At 41.0% G+C, this 23162-nt stretch overlaps 2 protein-coding genes across 14 annotated transcripts in view; both read left to right on the plus strand.

Annotated features, from left to right (window-relative positions):
* LOC117241675 overlaps window positions 1-13301 on the plus strand; it is a 132647-nt gene extending 119346 nt beyond the window's left edge. For all 5 annotated transcript variants that reach the window (XM_033507654.1, XM_033507656.1, XM_033507652.1 and 2 more), the window contains exons 22-23: window positions 739-741; window positions 13291-13301. The gene's annotated coding sequence lies outside the window, so the exon portion shown is untranslated. The remainder of the gene's footprint in view (window positions 1-738; window positions 742-13290) is intronic.
* LOC117241677 (protein trachealess) overlaps window positions 2896-23162 on the plus strand; it is a 138337-nt gene continuing 118070 nt past the window's right edge. For 4 of the 9 annotated variants that reach the window (XM_033507661.1, XM_033507663.1, XM_033507665.1 and 1 more), the window contains exon 1: window positions 2897-3839. In XM_033507661.1, coding sequence (XP_033363552.1) covers window positions 3523-3839 — 317 coding nt within the window. In that variant the 5' untranslated portion in view covers window positions 2897-3522. Of the gene's footprint in view, window positions 3840-19391; window positions 19588-23162 lie in introns of those variants that run through there. The other 5 variants (XM_033507662.1, XM_033507659.1, XM_033507666.1 and 2 more) reach the window with 5 other exon arrangements.

Here is a 23162-nt window from a genome sequence, read left to right on the forward strand (position 1 = left end):
GCTCCATTTGAGGCTAGTATTGTGAAACGTGATTCATTCAAATATCGCAGAGTCGTTGTAATTTGCGGAGAACAACGACACGATCGTAATTGAATAATTTTTCGGAAGACGAATAAGACAAATTCTATTTATTTGTTAATCGTTGCTAAAGAAAGTTCTAGAACGTACGAATTCGCCACAGATGCTTCCCGTATCACGTAAAAGACGTACACACCCCTTGCTCCAAGCGTTTACAACAGCACGTTGACGTTTCTAATTTGTAATTTACGAGATGACAGCGGGGATCGAGGTAAGAGAGAGAGTCGCGGGCTTAACAGGAGCAAATGAGCGAAGACAAGTATTATTTTTTACAGGGACGAGCCCCTTCGCGATGAAATGGCCTGTGTCGTGCTCGTCTATGACTCCTACGGGGTTCTTCTTCTCTCTATCGTCCGACCAACCCTTCTTCTTCCACCCATTCTTCCTGGCTTCTTTCCACCCTCGCCGGCCAAAGGGTTGAGACTGGTCGAGCTGTAAATTACCAAGAGGGCATTTTGATTAAATTTTTTATTGTGGCAGCCCGGTTACAACCGGAGGGCCCTGATGCCGACGGTCGGCTGATTTAACCCTGTCCGCGCGACTCCGGTGCTTTTATTTTCCATTCGCGTACCTGAATCTCTGATTAGAAGTAATAATTCGACGCTGGCGAGCGTGGTTCGCGAAAATGAAAAGCAACGGGAGAAGAGCGTTGTGTCAGAGTGTGTTCGCGTTGTTTCAATTCGATATTTTATTATTTTCTTTTATTTTTGTTATACCTTATTTTATATTTTGTTATAAGTTATCGTAGATTCTAAAGAAATGGTATTGGATGGAGAAGTTAGACAGGGTAGAAAATTTGGTAATTTTACATACTTGCGTGACAGAATACGATCGGGAATGGTTTTGGATAATTCTCGTACGCTCTCGACCGATTCTACTCACGATTCTGTTAAGGATCAAACGAATTGTCAAGACTGTCGAAGAAACGATATATTTCCGACACTTTGGGGTAGTAGGATAGAATTATGAGGACGTGCCTGGCCTCACATATTTTATATATTGTTCCCAATAATTCCGACTGCGTGCTGTAATATTTATCGTGCCCTGTTCGGTCTCCTATGTGTTATCAAAGCGTTAAAGTAGAACAAACATCGGAATATCTGTTATCCTATAAATAAAACTATAATCCTAATAAATATCAATTACTTTATACCATACTCCCCGTCACATCTTAATATGCATCCAAGAGAGTCAAATTTCTTTATTCGCCTCCAAGAAATCATTGCAAACGGACGAGCTACGAGCTTCCAGCAAAATTACGAATCTTTTCCCAGAAACGTTAATCTTTGAAAAAATTGAGAGAGAAGCAATCACGTTTGCTATTTGTCAAATTAGCTATTCAAACTTCCTGATTACGTATAGACGTTTCCGATTAATTTCGAGATAAAAGATTCATTTTCTGTCCTCGTTGGGTCGTCGAGCACGATCCTCTATTCGATCTTTGTCACGAGAAATTACAATTGAGAGGATGAAAATCGTTCGTGGTGAACTTGTCTCGTCCGCGATCAGGTCCAGCCGCTGATAACAGAAATTCCATCGCACATCCCTCGGTCGTTTACTAAATGTCCATCGAGGGATGGCCGCGGGGGTGAATCGGCTCAACAAGTGTTACGTCAGAACGAGCTTGCGTCTACGGTTCGGTCGATTCGCGGGGGTGTCGACGTGCTCTCTCGTTCCACGTCTCATAATCGGAGGCGGTACCTCGCAGGTTTTGTTGTTTCGACCCGTGCGATGCATTTGTTTTCGTTCGAGCACGACTTACATAAAATATTACCAGAAACTGAATCGATCGACCGCGCTTTCACTAAAATTTTTAGTAGTTCGTTACAAAGAATAGAAAAAAGAGAAAAAGAAAAGAACGGAAGAAAATTCGTGTCAAGAAGTCGAGACAAGACAGAGAACGAGCACTCCATATGGTCAAACAATATGGAAGATAATTTGATAATGAATACAATAATGGCGCAAAATGTTATCCGCTGATAGATCATTACCGTTGGAATGCAATAAAACACCGTACGCGCCGAGTGAAAGGGCGAATTTCCGTAAGAAGTTTCACCTCGTTTATGCGTGGAAGTTTTTGTCAACTTTATTTTATTTATCGCTCCTTATATAAAACAGACTTCGTATACTATTATACAGTATCGATAATCCGAACCATAAAAAACAATTAACGTTATTATCTTTTACGTTTACTCGTTATGCCCTAATTAACGTGTAGTTAGAGTTTATGGTTCTCTACGAACTTTGAAAGAGCTATAGTTAAACTAGTTACTGCTTGCAAACTTTCCGAAGCGAGTAATAAAATTCGCAAAAACGAACGTTACTTAGGTACAATGATTTTTACAATCCTTTTTACATGATTTTCATTCATCACATTCAAACAAATTTGAAACAAATTTTTTCAAACAAATGACAAGAATCTGAATTCGTCGATATACGTATCCGCTGCAACAATAGCCTGAATCCTGTCCCAAAAACGCAGGAAACCGTACGACAGGAACTCTCCGTGGGGAAGCTATTGAAGCAGAGTCTTCGTCGAGAGGATGATCCACGGTGGTGGTAGATTTGCGTTGGAATCGTCGATGGTACCGTCCGGGTGCAAGGTTCGTCGGTGGACGGCGGAGGACGCGGTATCGACTTTGGTGGTGGTGATGGTGGTGGTAGTGGCACAGCTGGCGTGGAGAGAGCGGGGCCGGAACGGTGTCGGGAGGGAGAGAACGCGGGTCGCGGTTAGGTAGGGGAGGGTTGGGCAGCGACACGGTGTTGGGGGAGAGGATGGAGGCGGTAGGTGTCACGTGGGCGCGAGTAGGCCCCGCCTCCGCGAAGTAGCTCGAGGTACGGCGCGTCATTCATGGCCGAGCTAAAGGCTGCGCCACTCTCCGGGTCCGTCCAGCTGCAGCGGCTCGCGAGAGGAACTTACGGGAACACCTGTCTCCCCCGCGTAACCGTGAACATCCGGCGAGGACCGCGCCGCCGACGACGACGACGCCGATCGGCACCAGGGAGACCACCGCGCTATCACCGCGACCGCCGCCAAGTGCTACTACGCGCTTCAACGTCCGCATCCTCCTCGATAGTGGATCGCGAGAGTGTCCGGTGAGCCGTGTTCCGGAGCCGGTGGCAGGCTCGCGGATAGGCCGCCGGCTCGCGTCGTGCATGGGACCGATCATGTGTCGACAGTGTGTCAAGTGATTGCTATTATTGGTCGGGGGTTTGTTTTCTCGTTCTTGGTGGAGGTATATGTACGTAAAGGGGGAAGCTTGTTGCTAGTAGAGTAGAAGAGATATAGAGAGGTTTCGCGTGGAAAAAAGACACGGAAGTGTCCGTTGTTTTGATCGGTGGGTGTGTGGTTTTTTTTTCGTACGAGGTAACATTATTGTTGGGTGTGATTCACGGTGTTTCAACGGACGGACAAGATTGACGTTCGTGGTGGAGGGCTGGCTAATGCACCGCGGCGGCGGTGTCGCCGGAAGCGGTGCTGGTGGAGCCGCCGGTATCGCCGGAGGATCTGCCGGAAGTGGTGCGTTACCCTCGACGAGTCACCGCGGCCTCGAACTGGAACATCCGTCGGCGATGCCCGGTGCCCCGGGTTTTCATTGGGGGGCGATGCTCGCCGGCCACCATGCGGCTGCCGCGGCGAGCATGATGCAGCCACCCCTGTCCGCGGCCGGTGAGTACACCCCCGCACCGGCACACCATGGCCCTACTCATCCTGCCATGCCTATGGACCTTCACGTTCACCAGGGATTCCCTTACTACAGGTTAGTCCATCGACCGATTCGTGTTCTATATCGATTCCACTTGGGGGTTGCCTTTTTGCCTTTAAATCTTTCGTTAGGATTCCTTTCGTTGAAAGCTGTGGTAGCCAGGTACCGTGTTGGTTATCATGGTAGTTAAACTCTTCCTAGGGTATATATATATGGCTTATTTAGAAAAGATTACGATTGGTCGCACCATTGGTGATTTCATCACAAAGGTTTTGTTTCAGAGAGTATCTAAGATAACTTTAGTTGTTGTTTAGGATCCATTGAGAATAGCACTAGCTTTGTCGAATAACGTGGTTTAAAGTTTCTTAGGATACAGGTACATGTATCTTATTTAGCATGATTGAGCATGAGGTTTCTGATTGATGCATTGGCAATTTACCAATAGAAGTTCCAAGTAAATATTGTTTAAGGGAATATCTAGGATAAAGATTCTCTGATTTTTGTTCCCTGTAATACATAATAAAAATTTGCTGTAGCCACGGCTATTGTTTTAAGTATCGTACAGATGCCTTGGAAATTATACGTATCAAGATACAAATATTTGAATACCAATTGGTATCGAGTTATTCGTTTTAATGTACAATATTTTGCTTTCGATCCGATTACAAATTGTTCAGCGTTCGGTTAGTTCTCTAATCTGATGTGAATCTTTAACGTATATACTTTTACGTAAATCTGTATGGTTGGTTCCTTCTTTTCTTACCGATATTATTGCCTTTACGATCGAGTTACTTTTTTCCATATCAGATTCGATGCACCGTCGAGCGTATAGGTAGGCAATGTCAGCCTTCGAAATTTACCTTGTAAATATTTCTCTGCTAAACGAATACTCTCGTGTTTACCCATTTCGAGCAAACACCTTGCTTAAATACTCTCTTTACCTTAGTTCCTATTAGACAATCAAGTTCGTTGACGTTTCTCTCATACCAGTCTTCGGCCTTCCGCTTCGTGATTCTCTTGATCCTCTTCAACCAAAAACAAATAGTTTATTCGAAATTCGAAGTTATATAATGTATGAGATTATCATTAATCTGGCTAATATTTGCCCACTTTTTCCTAAATTTCCTTCCACACATAGATACTCCTCCAAAGTTCCGCAACTTAACTAAAATCACTTCCAAACATTACGAATTCTGTTATCAGTACCGTAAACGCACTGTTAGAACACACATGGTTACACGGTAGACGACACGAAAAATCCGAAGATCCGCGAACGATGCCGCAACTATCGATGATCACTGGTTGTAAATCGCGCAAAAATATCGGCATTCCTCGCGAATAATTAGACGCGTTTGTTACCCCCTTCACGTGCGCGCAATAAATAATTCCCGAAGATCGGCAAACGTTACAGAACTGAATAATTTATGAGACAGGATATAATAATTAAATGACCAATAGCTGGTTATGTAGTTCGATGTGTAACCATGCTTCTATCTATTTTCCTCTTTTTCCCTCTTCATCCCCTATTCGCTTTTGCTCTTGGTAGCGGTATAACGCCACATAAACCGCATAAAGTAACTTTTCATATGGTTGGAGCGTGATTACGCGAAATAATATGTCGCTTGTTCATGCGTAAATTACGAGGGACATGCGAGCTAACTTTCTGTCTAAGGGTTTTATTTCGCGAATACACTGTACACATCTCGTTGTTCGTATCTAGCCGAGCATGCTCGACACGTACAGGGTTTTAATGTAATTTGGCACGCGGTGGACGAACGTGGCCTGCACGAACGAACTTGCTACCAGAAATGACTGAAACGTCGAGAATCCATCGAACGTTCTATTATTTATTTCTTCTTCGTTCTTGACTTGTTTTTTTTTTTTTTTTTGGTATATCGAGTTTATAGCTGGCTAGAAAACGATTAGGCAGATGGTTCGCAATTATGGCGCGAGAGAAGTTGGTCCTTAACGATACTTTGACTGATCAACTGTTCTGACGATCTCTGCGAAGTGTCTGCTACCGACAGATATCTTGTAAGTTCTTTACACATCTTCAGGTTTCTATATAATCTTGATTGCCGCGTTTCGTTACAGCGCTCGTAAAATTTCTAACTGTTAGATATCCGTAAGAAGTAAGTGAACCACGTTATATACAGAAACGTTTTCTTTGCCGAAAAACAGGCTCGAAGCGGTAATTTACACGTAACTCGCGCGGTAGTGTTCTCGACACGTGGTGACAAGATATTTCAAGGAAGTAGAAACGTCGGTTTCATCGGTGAGACGTGCGTGAAGTTTTGAAATTTTCGGGATCGGCGAGAGGCGGGTTGTGGAAGTGCTGTAACTGGTTCGCTGATAACGCAACGCTCACAGCGAAAACCAGTTCGCCGTTGCACACGCGTGTCTCTCGTATAATATTTATAAAGTCGATTTCTTTTCCTCGACATGTAACCGGGCCGTGTGCGCGCGTTAATAAACTTCAGCCACGGACAAGTTTATCTCGTGCTGAGCGATTCTATCGGCTCGAGCGTTTATCCTGCCTCGCGCGGTGTACGTACACGCGTGAAGATTCAATTAGTTATGACAACTCTGGATTCGAACGTGAATTCGAACCGTGGACGTGCGTGGAAATAAGAAACTAAGTTAGAGATCGTCTCGTGTTTTTTTCTGATCGAGTCTTTGATGGCAGTGTGTTTCGTTTAACCCTTTAACTCTTTCCTCTACGCTATACTGGCAGATGAAAGAGTCTTTGGTATAGAGGTCGAAACTGTTTCTGCCAATACGGAGAAGATACGCGCATGAATATTTAAGTAGTTTGTGAGCGATGATTGCGAATAAGTCATTTGTATCTATATTTGGACTGAACAATTTCTTTTCCAACTGCAACATTTATTTATTTAACATAACGAAAGAAGATGTACAAGCATAGATTAAGCTTTATTTCATTGCTAATAAATTATTGTTATACTCCTCTCGACAAAGAAGAACACTCGCGTTACATATCTGATGATCTGATGCAATAACTTTGCTGCAGTAGAATCTACTTATTCATAGTCAGACAGAAAGAAGCGATTCAGACGTACAATAAATCACTACTTTCCAAAAGCAGAGAAATATTCGCACGTTACTATACGATCTAGTATAGCTTCTTCTAATTTCTTTTCCAATAACAATATTTACTTATTTACAGTAAATCAAAAACAGGATATCCGAACGTAAAATTCTAACAGAACCTCGTTCGCTGCTTCTTCAACGGCATAAACTTCCTAATTAATGTCCCTCAGGAAAACGTCGAGAAAAACCAACTCTGATAATTACCACACGGCAAAAATTTCAAGAATCACTCCAGCAAAAACGTTGACCCCGACAGCGAAACAATGTCTAGCATTGAAACGCGGGTTTCAATTTTCCCGTCCTTAATGCACAGTTGCAGCGGCGCCACTTTGGTGTTCGTTATCAATTTCCTAAATTGCTCTAGGAGCGAAGCACGCGAACGATATCGGGCTTTGCCGATTCTCATCCCACCGATGGCAATTACATTTTTCCCTTGCGAACGTGCGCCCGCGCACACACATTTACGGCGACCGAACGTCGCGTAACGTACAATATTATTTCACGTGAGACGCGTGTTCCGTAATTTACGCGGCTCGATATACGATTCCGTGTAATTGACAAGACGATCGATGGATCCGATACAGAGATCTAATCGAGATAGCCGCTTCGATACGACTTTTTTGTGTCCTCCTCCTCCTCCTCCTCCTCCTCCTTCTTCTTCTTCTTCTGGTTCTCCACCCGGTTTCTGCCCCCTTCAGGGTTTCGAGGAAGCCTTTCGAAAAGCTGCCACGGTTGTTCTTTGTTAATCGTCGCGATGGCATGGATGTGGTCGCGGGCGCGCGCGCGCGCGAGCACACACTCGTTCATCGGTTCCACTCGTGTACTATAATTATTCACACTCCATAATGCAGTACACGGCGATACGTAATCTCGGCCAGGGTCTGAAAAGGAAGTGTACGAACCATTCGTGTAATTATACACTCGCCGTAGTTTAATCTTCTAGCAAATTGTATTAAGATTTTTTACGAATTTTCGCACGTTGTGTCGTAAATCTATTCGCCGGCCGAATAGGATACGTGTACGGTAAATGGGCATCGCCCATTTTCAATAGGCTTCGATTAATCGTTTCTATGTATCATTCCCCTTCTCGCGTTTTCATTCCCGTTTTTCTCCTTCGTCGTTTGTCGATTGATTCTTTTGGAACGAAGGGAGCTGTTGCTTGTGTAACTTGCGATTGTCGCGACAATTTCGGAGTTGGATGATATCGTGTACATAGTTACAGTCGGAGAATGTAGTAGGAGTGATATAGTAAATAGATTTACAGAGACGTAACAAACTATGAATTATATGAAATTTCTGTGAAGTAAGCAATTTGCTTTCATTGGGAGATTTAAGTTCATCTCTTTAAAAATCGAAACAAATTTGCGCGCGAACAATGAAAATTTCTATGAAAAGTTGCAATCTATTTATAGATTGTGAAATTTAGGTTAGTCTTTTTACGGATTTTAATGTATGCTTGTTCATTAGACAAACACGCGGTTAATTGCAGCCTCTAAACAACAAAGACCGATATTAATTTCTGATTGACATTCTCTAAGATATACAGTGCAGCTCGTAATTTGTTAGTTCAAAAAATATATTTCACCATTCAATTATAGGATAGCTAACTAGTATTTGTACACGTTTGCCTTTTCCATCGTCTTATCTCGCCATCGAATCTCTCTAATATGCATTTAATATACCATATCCACGTCGAGCTTGGAAAAATCTTAAATCGAATAACTTTGAAAATAGCCGACCTCCAGAATTATTTTTGAAACGTTGCAAGAGAATTCGCTTGATTGGTTAAACTGCATGTCATGTTTAAGTTTCGAATATAAATCTGAATTTTTAAGTGAAATGAAATTCAAATCGTATAATTTTATAGAATTCCTTTCGAAACATTTCGTCGATTAACTTTTCCTACAGTTTTCTCGGATTAACCCCACCTTTCCTTTGATCTCATTTGACCTCGTTTTAATTCACTCGCAAAATTACATACTGAAATAATTCTGAAGCTATTCATCTTTCATATTAAATTCTCTTAAACCACAACACATCTTTGCAGCCAGAAAAATATTGACTCGCGAGATTAATTCCTGTTTTAATCATTCCTTAATCCTATCCTACTTATGTTTTGACGACATCATGAAAAACTATTCCCGATTTGTCTCCGTTCAGCCAGATTCCCCCGGCCGATTAATTAGCATCGGCGTGATAAGCTGACAGAGCCGGCTGTGACAGCGTTAGCGAGAACAGCGATCGAACGCAAGAAGCGGCACGCAAGAAACTTATTATAATCCGTGGCTCGTCCAGGTTATTAGCATTCCGCTATCAATTATCCGGCAGCCCAGGCGCTCGAAATAACGAGCGTTGCTCCGTTCTCTTCCATTCTCTGCCCATCATGCGTCTCCTTTCTTTTCATCGCCGGAATAATCGTGCTGTTTAATCGCTCGAAACGCTTCGCTGATATTAATCGATTACAAAATTTATTTCACCTTTTATCATTCCACTGAAACGTTATTGAGAAGAACAGCTGTACTTTTAGACAAAGAGGAGTTTGCATTATGGCGATGAGCGTGAACGAACATCGCGCATATTACATCTTTTTGAGAAATAACACAACCGTGAATCATGAATCCTATGAGATGTTTAAATCTCAATCCCTAAAACTCGTCTATTTCACCTGATTCGAGGTAAAACGTTCCCAGAGGAGAACTCGGACAACATTTGCCTTTCTCGTTGTGTGCTCCGCGGCGATGTTTGACGGATAGATTGAAGTGGTGCTCGAAGTATAATGTCACAGAAGTTGTCCGGTGAAAAGAACTCCGTCTTCGACGTACGAGAACGAGAGTACGCGGACGACGTGTTGACCTAGCGGTGCGTCGAGCACCACTTGTTGCCGTGTCGTGCCTCGGGTACTTCTGTCAGTATACTCGAAGCTGCCGCTACTCAAGACGGCCTCGAACCTCTATTGACAGATGCAATCGTCCGGTATTTGCATTAGATTAAACAGTTCCGATAATCGTTGCTGCTCGTGCTCGTCCTAATTGGATTTATCGTGTCCCGTTGTGTACGTGCGCGTACCGATGTTTCGCTCACAGCTGGACCAACGATCGCTGTATCGCCGTATTTGTTAATAATAAAAGCTTTATCAAACTGAGATCAATTGTTCGAGAATTGCGAAAAATATTCGACTTTTTCGATTAATCGCGTTTAGGAAATACCCCGAACATATGGAATTGAAGGAATAGCTTCAAAACCTTGGTGTATTTGAAATTTTGAAACGTCTGAATATCTAGAAGTTTGAGAAGCGTGGTATTTGAATTTCTGGTTGCCTGAGACTTGGAAAGTTTGAAATATTTAAATATTTGAACGTTTGAATGTACGTATTCAAATCTTTGAGTATTTGATTCTTCGAATGTTTAAATATTTGAAAATTTCAATATTTGAATTTTTCGAGATTAAAATGCAGGCTTAAAATGTTATTTGAGTAGCTTAATTTGGTAAAGAGATTACGGGGCACTTGTAGTGCGATATGAAGTTGTATTTTAACTGAAGATGAACACGATCAGTGGAATTAGTAACTAGACTGACAGACGGTACTTTAGGCAGACACCTCGTTTAGACCTCGGGTTATTTAACACGTTGCAAGTGAGAAATAGTGCGATTAAGTATCAGAAGGAGTATTATTATACTCCATTCGAGATCGTTAATCATCGTTTTACTTGTGCTGCTGGTAAGATGTAAGTAGGTCAACATATGATGAAGTTCGTTAAAGCTAATTGTAATATCCTAATGTACAGCCCTTTAACACGCTGTTATAATCTCAGGGGATCTAGCTCCGACACGTATTCGTAGAAATGTCAAAAAAAAAAAAAATATATATATATATAGACATAATCTGCAAACGATATTAAAATATATTTGGAAAATTGTCTAAATCTCTTCAATTTTATTGTCAATGTATTAAAAGCTATATTGTTGCTACGTTACTCGTTGAAACGAATTTTCCTTAAAAACAGGTTTTAAATTTTTCTAACGTTTAAGATGATATTTAAACAGCCCAGAGCGGAATACTTATATTTATTTTAAAATTACACAGTTCTATGAAACTTATACGTGTCTTTACTCGAAAATTATTGACATTAAGCATACTCACCTGTTTTCTACGTTCATCGGAGGTTTAAGAGTACCTCTAAAGTTACACACGTCTGACACCTCATTGTCGTAGAAACGTGTAGAGCTACTGACCGACTTGACAGGTTACTTTCCACTGAAAACTCGAGTAGACCGGGTTTCTTTGATCTTATCGATAATGATGTTACTCAGAAGCATGGCCGGATGTCGAAATGTGCCGCGGCTGTAATGTAAGCCGGCCATTTTAAATAAATTCGATTAAGCAACGAGAAAAACGACCGTGACTCGTGCTTCGCGTTACATTTTCGTAATTGATATAACAAGTAATTGAAAAAAATGTTTTTCTAGGAAAATAATTACGGTAATAATTGGTTATATGAAATAAAATTCAGAAGAACACATTTCCGATGTAGAGTCGCTACTTTTTGCTTAAATTTAATAATAAACAGAATGTTATAAAAAAAACATCGACAGGTGAATATTTTGTAAATCAATTTTAGTAGATTAAAATTGTGATAGCCTTAATGGATTACTGTAGAAATTTCGTAGTCGATATAATTGGCAGAGATAGGTAAAAACCGCGTCTAATAATATACTTAATTAGCGCATTGTGATTCAGCGAAATCGGACGTAGTTGATTTCGCGAAATTTGTCGAAAAGCTACGTGAGCGAGAACCGGTTACACACGTGCCGACAGTGGCAAAATGATAAATACGAAGGATTTAATCAGTATTATAAATCATACGTGTGCACGCGCGATATTGAATCTGCAATAAGAGGGAATGACCGCAAAACCATCGTCGCTTTGTTCGAACGAAAATTAATCGCTTTGCTCGCCATTTGCAAGTATAATAATCTCGAATGTAACACTATAAATAATGATAACTAAGAGACCGATAATGTCAATAAACTTCAACATTCCGTTATGTACATGATTTTTTTCTATAAAAAAAGAAATAAATAATTTACAAATGCTAAATGTACTACCAAAACAAATGTGAAAGGAGTATAGCTATTAATTCCGTTGGTCAGACTATAAACATTCAATTAAAATTATTTTGCGCATCGTCGAGTAAATAACGAAATCACGATCATACCATATGTTTAATCTTGATCCGCTTGAAATTAAGATACGAAATGTAAATTGTAATCTGACGCACATAATACCGGTGTCGATCGCGCACCAGCATAGTCAGTCGAGTCTGGCCGACTTAAATTGCAGGCCTTCGATGTGTACATACGGATCTGCTGACAGTTTGTCTGGAGATTGACGGACAAACCAGAGATGGCTGCGTTTAATATCTCCGCGATGCATCATCGAGCTTTAAGCTCTCTCGTGACGGAACAAAATTGATGACAACGTGCTGCTAATTAACCAAGCGACGACGCGTTCGTTTTACGATCTTCGATCAAGTTTCTGCTACATCTCTTTCATTGTTATTTCGTAACAGTATCTAGAATTCTGTTAATAGAGCACATTGACCGAATCTGAAATTAAATGCTATCTCGTCGATGCTACTAAATCTATCGCTAAATTACGAAGCTTATAGAAAGTAGAGTTGGTGAATTTGGCTTTTGACTGGGTCATATAAAACGAGTGAACCCTAAGTTTCGACGAGTATTGCAGTCGTTCTTCACGGTAGTCGAATTCGATCGCGAGGCAGCCAGTTGAGAGAAACTGGTGCACGATGATCAGTCGTACGACGACACGCGTGTCGGCTGCACACGGACAGTGTGCACGCGGGAGACACGGTCGCACAGGCATTGAGAGCGTTATTGAATGATGGCTCGTCCAACTGCTAATGGGGCCGGACGCTCGCGCGACACATCGCAGAGAAAGAGAAGAAGAATCTGTCTCTTCGAATGGGATGGAAAAGAACGTACGAACCGAACGTACGTCGCGAGAGAGGAAGGAAGAAGGGGCGAGGAAAAAAGGGTTGTCTCCTAAGAAGAGTGCGCTCGCGCGCGCGCGCTCTTGTTGCTGTTGCACCGATGCACAACCGATGGATGCATTCTTCCGTCGTTCCCCGAACCATTCGATGGCAGAAGAGAACCGAAGAACCGAGAGACTGCAGTCTGGCCTCGCCTGGACCCGACTTCTCCTCGCTTCTCTCTTTCCCTCCCGCGTGTCCAACGATAGCTCGCGAGACTTCGAAGGCGTAGCCAGGCTGGCTGCTGACCAACCGATAAATAAAATAACTCGATTCCGTTTTTATCCAGTCGATGCTGCATCGTCCCTCTTTTACTCTTTCGAGTACGCAATTTCTGTTTCGAGGTTCTAAACGTTAGAACACGTGAATTTGGCGAATGGCCTACTCTGGTATAACACCCCCCTTATTGGAAGAAAGTCTTTTTATCTTTGCCAGTTATATTTGTCGAAATGTCGCTTGTGATGTTTTTATGGCTATATAGGATTCTATAAAATATTCCCATTCTTCGCCACCTTTTTGCCATCTTCTTCGCTCCTGAACTTTTCTCCTTCGTACCCTTTTCTAATCTATCTTCCAATATTTTCCTTTTTCCACTTTGTATCCTCAGCCAAAGTCGCAGTCGCTAGTACACCCTGGTAGCTGGTTCCCCTCGGTCCCTTGAACGGGCCGTAGTACCATGGGCAGCCCGGTAGTTGGAAGCGCGAACTTTTTTCTCAGCTATCGGCCCGGTGGATCGCGCTGCGATGCTGGACTGCAATCAGAATTGATTATAGCCTGCCGAAACTGCGCCGCGGTCCGGCGCGTTCATATTATACAACTCGCCCGCGGCTCAGCCGCGTCTCTCGCTCGCTCGCACGCCGTCTCCCCCTCGAGTCAAGATCATTCGAGGAGGGCCGCTGGCTTCTTCCCTCCCGTCGTCCCTCCTTCGATATGCACGCTGTCCCGTGCCCGACGTCACTGACCCACTCGTGCCGTGCCTCCCGAGGGATTCTCTCGTCCTTTGTCGGACCGGCCGGCTACCCCTGCGCTTCCTTTTTCCCGAATTTCGAGATCATGTCGCTCCATACAGTCCTGAAAACGGCGCTTTGCGAGGAAAATGCCGATAAAGGCTGTGTGTCTGGAAGTTAAGTGATGATTTTGGAGAAGAAGTTTAATCCAACGAGTGTATGAAAAAGTACTAAACTTTAATATCGCAATTAAAATCAATATAGATACTTTGTAACCATATGCGAAGGATGAGAATTCGAATATTTTCTCGTTGAGTGATAATTTTGCTACAGAAAGAATATACGTAGAAACGTGTAGCTAGTTGGTAATTTTGCAGTGGTGACTTTGTGCGATGTTGACTTATGTCTCTGATGTTGCAATGTACGCCAGAACGTAATAGTTGGATCGCAATTTGCGATAGTTTTGTGCAAAAATATGCGCCTGGTTAGAGTTACGTATACGTTATTGCGACTGGCAACTTTAATAATATACAAAACTGTATTTTATACGAAAGCCATAAAGTGTCAGCTCTGCGAGCTTCTTGCAAAGTTTCGTTTACTCGGTATCCAATCAGACAAATATCTCGGCAATCTTCAGGATGGTACGGAGGCAAGTAATATTCTGCAGCATCGGAAACGTTAATTAATAGGTCGTACATCAGTGAAACCGAAGGGTGTGTACCGCAGAAGTGATTTAATATCCGCTTTAATTAGTTTGAAAAACGCCCATTGAGAAAAAGAGAGCCCTACGCCTTGCACGCTACTTTGCTACGTTTTATTTCGATGCACTTGGCTATCAAGGCCGCGTGCGGTTTAAAGTTCACCGTTCAACCTGTTGTTTCAAGAATGGATATTCCTACGAACAATTCTACTTTGATCATCACAAATTTCTCATAAAATATTCGATTTGTTAATTCATTTGTTAATCTTCACACTTTCGTGCAATCACAAAAATATTTTTCGATAGTTGTAGCTTAGCTATGAACGTCGTTTTTCTCTAAATATTGCTAGACGTCATTCTTCGTTTTATTTCAAAGGAAAGGTCTCCCATCTGGTTCTTCATCGATTCGAGGCAATCGTTCCACCCCTGAAACGTTCCTGAAAGAACTTCCAAGAAACTGGATTGTTTGAATCGAGCCTACTGGTATTCCACGGCTGTTTATACGTAACGCGGACAAGAAAGCGGACATGTAACTGCATAGACTTTTTTTTTTAATGGCAACTAAATTCTCGGTAGAATTCCAACAGTGTTCAGTGGCGATCGTTGCCACGGCGCCTGATATTTCTCATAAATCGGGAACTATATCTTGGACGAAGTCAAGGTCCGACGACGTGGAATGCAGTAAAGCGCCGCGTATTTCGCAAACGACCGGGTATTAAGTTTGAGCCACAAAGTACCATATTTGTCATTATTTTCTGGAAAGCAGTAAAAGTGGCCGTGTGCTTGTTCGGAGAACAAGTGCGTATTTTAATGGCTCAGTGTCTCTGCTCTTGGAATACTATTTAAGGTTTATCGAGTCGTCGTTTTTGTAATCTGCGTTAAACGTTGTCGAGCACATTTGACGTACGTCACTCGACAGTTTTTGCAGTAATATTAAAATCGCATCTTAATTTCGAAATTTATCTATTTTCGCAAATTATAATCTGTCGATATTGTGGCGTAGTAGACGCTTATCATTTCGCTTTTCTACGGTAAACATCGCGATGACAACATCACCCTGATCGTAGAATTCCGCGGTTTTTTCCTACTTTTTATAGCGTAGAAGAACATCGAATGATATGTATCAACCGAGTAATGAAACCTATCGAAGCGTAAAATGTAAGTTTTTATGAAACTTTCGCGCTGTGCTTCGCGGCGCGGTGTTTGGACCAATACCTTTTTCTGATCACATTACGTCAACCTTATTACAGCTTATGCAACGATAGAAAATCGTAGCTCGATATCGCGGTGCGTAGCTGGTCGTTAGTAGAAAGTTATATCCATTTACGTGATATGAGAATAGCTTCGAGAATCACGAGTCATAGCCATGAACATTTTGTACGGTTAAGAACGGTGATTTCCGTGATACAATCGATGCTCGTCTGCTTCTCCCAACGGTATCAGACGCGACTTCTATATTTATCTATTAGACAGAATACGATCATCTTATCTTGCGTGTCTTATTTTAACAAATATTTCGTTCGATGACTTTCCAGTCCATAAAATTTCATCCTTGCCGAGACGATAGCCTTGACAAGATTTGATTCTTCCAGTGATTCAAAAATCTTAGTTCTTAGTTGCAAACGATATATTCGAGATAATATCCACGAACGATATAAAACAATGGAATTACTTTGTATGTATCTACAATTGTCTCGTCTTCGATATTTACAGATAATTTGGAGTAAAATTTTATCAGCATCGTCGATGTAATTTTCGCGTTTGTCCGCCTATAAATCGCGCGCGGGCTTTAAGACTCGTTTAATTCTTACACCCTGTTGAAAGTTAATAGGAAGCGACGAAGAAAGCGTGTAAGTGGCCGATGGGTGTTGCCAGACGTAGCTGGGCACGCTGCTAAAGGGTGGGGAAGGGCGTAAGAAAAAATGTTCCTACAACCCCTCGACAGTTCTCGCTGACTCCCTAAGTCTTCGAAGCGTAACTTAGCATACTTTATTTGATTTTTTGTATTGGATAATAGTCTCAGGTAATAGGGTGGCTGCGAACCAAGCCGGAGAAATGGCAGGGTTGTCGAGCGAATTTTCACGCTCTCCCACTACTGTTGCATTAACAAATTTACATTTTTTAAATGGAAGGGTCGCGCTCTCTCGGGGTGATAACTTGCGGCCCATTTGTTCCTAGGAGAAATGAAACCGCCGGCGACGTTGCATCTTAATAAAGAATGTAACGCGACTTTGCTTGCTAAATTGCAAGACTTACAACGTGCTTTTTCATTCGAGATCTGGATGAAAAATGATCGTGGCCTTGAATGTCAGGATAGTTTCATTATTTTCCAATACTTCGTTTTTAATCCTCATTAACTACTCAGAAAGTATCTCGTCTGTTAAGTATATACTTAGCGTAACAAGCTCGCAACGAATTTACTCGCAACTAGCAACACGACCGCGATCCATCTTCTTAATAATTGCACGAGAAATTGTAGCAAAATTTTTTCTTCAAACAATAACAAGCTCGCAACATAATCACGATCCTTGTATCTAATAATCACCCTGAAAAAATTGTAACAAGAAGCTAAGTCTTTGGTAACAAGTTGCTGATCCTTAAGAAGGAAACAGGTGATTCCGTTCGAAGTCCGACGAATGACAATTTGCTTCGCGATCCGTTTTCTTTGCTTACCTTCAAGGAGGCAGCAACAAACGAGATCTCGTTTCGTCCGGATGGTTCTCTTCATAATTTGTCCGGCGTGCCTCGTCCGGTTCCTTAATGTCCGCGCATTATCCCGCTATCATATTAACCCTTTCGTTTAAGGTACATATTGGGCTACCATGTGTCCATTAGCATTACATGAAACCGTGACGATAAGATCACGAGACCTATTCTATGCGGACGGCGATACGTTTATACGGACTATCGACGTCCAGTTACACCGGCCTCCAAACACGGCCTCATTACCTAATGATTGACTGACTGACTGCTAGCGAGCCGAAGTTAATCGACCTGGAAATGTCGGGAGACCGCGTTAAAAAGTTAAATCATACGGTACATTCATCGTAATTATTCGCAATTCAAGTGGATATCGCCAGGATTACCTGTACGTAGACAGAGTGACCGGTGAATTTCATTGTGCTTCTTCCGCCTCTTTATCTTCTTTCTCTTCGACTTTTATTCGACAGGTAATTTCTGAATACAGGATACGCATTATCATGGTTGTTAGAGTTTATGAATAAATCGCTCCTGGGACGAAGAAGTTCTTTTCTCAGCCTCCCAATTCTACGCGCATTCTCTTGTTGTGATATTCTTTATTCTCTGAAAAAGTCTCCGAATTACCACGGTTAACTTTATATACTCTTAATAGTATTGTTTATACAAATTATTATTGGTAGAAAATTGATATGATTAAATTCCATCTTTGTTATATTAAAATTATTGCTACCATGTAGCATAGCATTATACCTACTACTATTCAACCTTCTAGAAGCCAAGGTGATCAACTTCACCTTCCGTCAATTTCTTGATGTCGAAGCTTTGACAAATCAAATAACCTCGTTACATAGGATAAGATGTTCAAGTTTGTCGTATCGATCACTTGAGATAAAAAATTACTCCCTTCCAATCCTTCTATTTTCGAGTGATTTACCGTGCGTCGTACGCGCGGAATCGCGGTTAGGCTCTCTGGAAAAAATGATAGCGGCCACGATATATCTGTCCCGCGGCGTGCAATCTTTAAAACATATGTTTTTGGTAATCGTTCGCGCGGTTCTATTATCGGGCCAGGGATATAAGGAGCTGGTGAGGGACGAAGGGGGGCGGCCGAATCCGGGGGAACATGCTCGGGGCGCGAATCTATACATATTTAATGAGAGCACGCAGTTGTAAAAAGCAGCTGGCGAATTGCTCCCCGGCAGAGTGACTCGGCCAGATACTTTTATTCAAATCTCACAGCCACCGCGCAGAGATGCTCCTCGCGGGAGTCGCGGAAGGCATATCAAAAGAAAAATGCTCTCGCCGCCTTTCCCGCATGCATAAACATAATCCCCGCATAATGTATATTTCAAAGTCTTCCGCTCGGCATCACTGCTCATTACTATTAGATTGATACTCGCCATCCCCATCCTTATGGTTCCTCTATACACCCTCGTTTCTGTTTGGCCCGAACCTTCCATATAATCTTTGAAGCGTGTCTTTGTTTTTGTATAATTTGTGTTTGTGTATAATTTTTAAATAGACGATTCGTGACGACATGGTTCAGCTTGTGATGATAAATGTTTGTGATCAGATAATTTTTTTAAACGTAGTAAGATATTTCATTTGAGAAGAGGAAGTTAATCCGGATGACTACGTACGTAGAATACATATAAAAATACTGTAAACTAACCATTGCAAACGTGCAAGAAATTGCTTGAACTGACTGAATATCATAATATCTAAAACACTTTGCTTTAACAACTTTAAGCATAAAAAAGTTAATAGCTGCGAGTAACACCGAGACTCTCATGTTTTGAGGTTATTGCGTTTTTTTTTTTTTTTTTTTTTGTTTTCATTGATTATTCAAGAACATTTTCTTCGCGACATTTCTCGTCTCACATTTTCTTTCCATATTTCATACTATATCAAAATATTTGTTAAGTAAATTGAAATACTTCCCGTGAAATGTATAACCATATTTTTCTTTCACAAGTATTTAACAGTATAAATGAAATTTAAAACAATTTATCTATATGCGTCTAAATATTTAACATTATTTTGACTTCGAAGTAACTAGTAGACAAAAATGGCCGTCGGTAATAAACCCGTACAGTTTGTGTCAGAATCCGATCGTCGAATTATGCAGTTAATCTATCAAATATCGTTTGAATTTTCAATCGTGAAAGTGTTATGAGTGATATATTAGTGATATGTTCCGAAAGTTTAGTTCTTTTGGTATTTTTAAGTTGTATATACCATCGAATTTGCAGTCCACCTTTATTGCATCTATCGAATGAACTTCAACTTTTTTGGTAAGGTTTTTCCTTTTTTCTTAATTCGTCTGATTTCTATAATTACACGTTGAAATTAATTGTAACACATAATAACGATACTTCTGCGATCTTTTAAACTGTTACTTTACTCACGTACTATTACACTTGTTCTTCTTACGTATTCAGCCAATGATTCTATTTGTTTAGCCAGAGTCGGTAATTATCGATCGATTACTTCGTCGATAACATTCGTATAGGTTAGGAATCTTAAGCAGTATTGACTAAAATGAGTCAGTCGCTAATAACGTAATCAAGATGAATAAATTTAGATAAAGTGAAATAGTCGATCAAGGATTACGACGATCGCTTAATTATGATAAATAGATAATAACATCGTAAATAATTTATCGTTATATAATATATTGAGAAGAAATTTCTAGCTTCTATTAAATGGAAATTTTCATGGGATGACATTTTCATGATTCGATAGGAGAAGCAAAAGGAAAAGAAATCAAAAACGAATAATCAACAAAATATGAAAAGTTCTCCTGGCTCGATCAAAAGATACAGTCGTGCAGGTAGAATCGGCACAATTAGACGAGTTGGGAATTTCAAATATGCTCGGGTGCACCGCGTGAGACGCCCGTGAATCACCGAACAGAACTTCGACATACATAAAAATGAATTACTCGCGCGAAACGAGATAATAATGAGACAGTCGGGCCCCGTTCGACGTTGCCTCGAACGCATACAAATCCGAGTAGCAGCTCCCTGCAGGAGTTATCGCGATATTTCACGTGACGTACAAACAAGGGGGCGCGAATTTCTTCGTTAAAACGCGATTTAAACCTGAAATATTCCTTCGTTGCCAATTTCTCGTTTCCTATTAGTTGGCTCCATTTTTATTTCCCGTTTTCCTCGATAAAGTTTACGAAAGATTTCAATCAAATCTGTTTTGAAACAAAATGCATTAAATTAGCGTAATATTACATTTTTACGCATCCTATGCACTCTGTGTACTTCTTTCTTTATTTAAATCTATCTCTTGCATCTATCTATCGCGGTCATTAGCAACTACGTTAATTTACACAAAGATAAGTATTTTTTAATTTCTCGTGTATGCATAAGCATTTGCAGTGTACTAATAAAACGATAATTCAGAACCTTAAACGCGTGAAACAACAGTTGCAAATTGAACGTTACGAGGCAGCTCTTTACGATTGACCCGGCTAGAGGTGGGCTAGAGACCGGATCGATAGTCGTTCGATATTTATTCAGAGCGCGTAAAGCAAGATATTACGGTGCCCCGTGGCGAAACGGAGGAACGTGAATGTAGGTAAGCGGCGCGTCTGCTTTCGAGCCGCATCGGTCCGACACCGGTTAGGTCGAGTTGAATCGAGTTGATAAGGTTAACTGAGAGATACGGGGGCGTAGGGAGGTCAAGTGATTGTGTAGGCGGTACTGTTCGTCGTCGCCACATACCGCCGCGATTAACGTCGTGTACGCCCGTATACGTGCGTCCGTGTAAACGCGCCTTTCGGCGGGAGCGCGAACCTCTGATTAGACTGAACTTCTGATTAAACTGTCCCGAGAACGCATTTACACTCTTCCTTAGTCTTGTTGCACCTATGCCGTATATTTTTGAGAATTGGACCGTAAGAGGTGAACGTTTGAACGTTCTTCGTTCGTAATGTAGAACTTTCATTCTTAAAATTAGATTAGTTTGTGTTGTTTGCGATATAAAAAATTGAGAAATTACGTGTTTGATTATTGTTAACATATGAAAGACTTAAAACGCAATTTAGGTGCAGAGATATGCTTTAAAGTTAGAATTATTAATTGTAATTTTTGATGCTAGATTCGGCTGTGTATTGAACGTATTTTTAGGTACAATTTATTTCGCTGATATTCCATGCATAGACTGTACACGTGAATTTTTTATAACGTTTGATTTATTCAATTTGAACGAAAAAATCGTAATTTGCTGATAATCGTAAATCCGATATCATTAACGAGGGTTAATATCGTCAGGCAAGAGGTCAGGAATGCATAGATGCGATCATCGGATGCATAATTACCCTACTAGGCATCTTGGTCTATATATAGGTATGCTGTCCCTTTAAGTCCAAGTAGTATAATGTATATTGTTTAGACCTTTTTCGATATTTTATATATTTCTCGTTAACGTAATATTCTCCAGAGGTATTAAAAATGAATCATCATCATCTGCCGCTTATATTCTGAACACGACGTGCGTTTTGGTGTGAACGCGACTTAATCGCGAACAATCTCAAACAAGCAGCGCCAATTGAAAGGATGACTGTGACCGAGTTGAACAAGGGTTCTCAGCATATCCACTTGGCAATTCTCCGTTCAAAAATGACATTTCCTTATTTAACCAAACGTTCATTGTGTTTACCCGAGAAGATGTCGAACGAATATCTTTACGATCCGTATCCCTCGATCGTAAATCGGAAATGCTTGTCTCGTCGAACGTCGACGCTACTATACAATCAGTAGGTCAGTAGTATTCGTATATGAAGCCATTAAGTAATCAGAATACCTATTGTACTTAGGTTGATTAACGACAGTAGTCTGGTAAATATCGTGTTCAATGAATACTAAGCGTTTCAAGAGTTCGTACATCGTTTATAGATCGTTTATGTAGCCATTGAGGCACGAGGTATTGCATCGTAATATTTTTCGTGGCACAGACCATCGTTCTATTAAGTTACCGTTCCGCTTTTTTCTCGTTTTTAAAGAACGATTGAATGAGAAAGGAAGAGAATCGACTCGTGGATGTTCCGATTTATCGATGATTCTCTCCGGTAGTGGAACGTTTCTTCATCCTACGACTAGTCGTAGTAAGTCAGTGAATCGTAACGTGGAAGAACTTGTTTTCATTCCGATAATCGAACTACAGCGATCAATCTTTTTTTCTCTTCGTCCATCTTTATTCGATCTGTTTTTCTTGCTCGCGATGCTTAATTCAAGCTACAGAATTCGAAATTTACCTCTTTTCTCCTTTCATAAATCATCTGTATTTCACGATACATATCAGTTTCATAGTAGGAAAAATTGTACACCTGAATGTCCCAATATTCGATTCGAACTACAGATATTCAGCTTCGATTTTATAAACAGCTATGAAAATTAAATTATAGGTATATATATACAAAGTATACACTTGAAAGATATGAAAAGAGATTTACACAGATTCTTTCAACATTTATGCGATTCGTTTATCAGAATCTACCACCCATACTCTATCACGTAAGAACACACTACTTTCTACCTTCACGATCCTTTAACAACATACCACTTTACTCTGCACACATTTCGTTCAGCCTCGTTACTATTTTACCACATAGAGCATATTATTTTCTACCACTTTCATCATTCCACTATTATTGCACTATATTCTACTACTCAAACATTATCATCGCTATAACTCTGCTCTTGCCATCATCGCTGTTTTGCCACATAAACACATCACTCTGTACTATAATACATAAACATTTTTCTACCATTTTCAATGCTCTACTCTTACTATATTCTACTCTACTATCCGAACACGCACGTTTTACCATCAACGTCGCTTTGCTACAAAAGCA

Source organism: Bombus vosnesenskii, unplaced genomic scaffold, assembly GCF_011952255.1.
Source record: "Bombus vosnesenskii isolate JDL3184/JDL3185 unplaced genomic scaffold, Bvos_JDL3184-5_v1.1 scf7180000016261, whole genome shotgun sequence".
NCBI lineage: Eukaryota > Metazoa > Arthropoda > Insecta > Hymenoptera > Apidae > Bombus > Bombus vosnesenskii.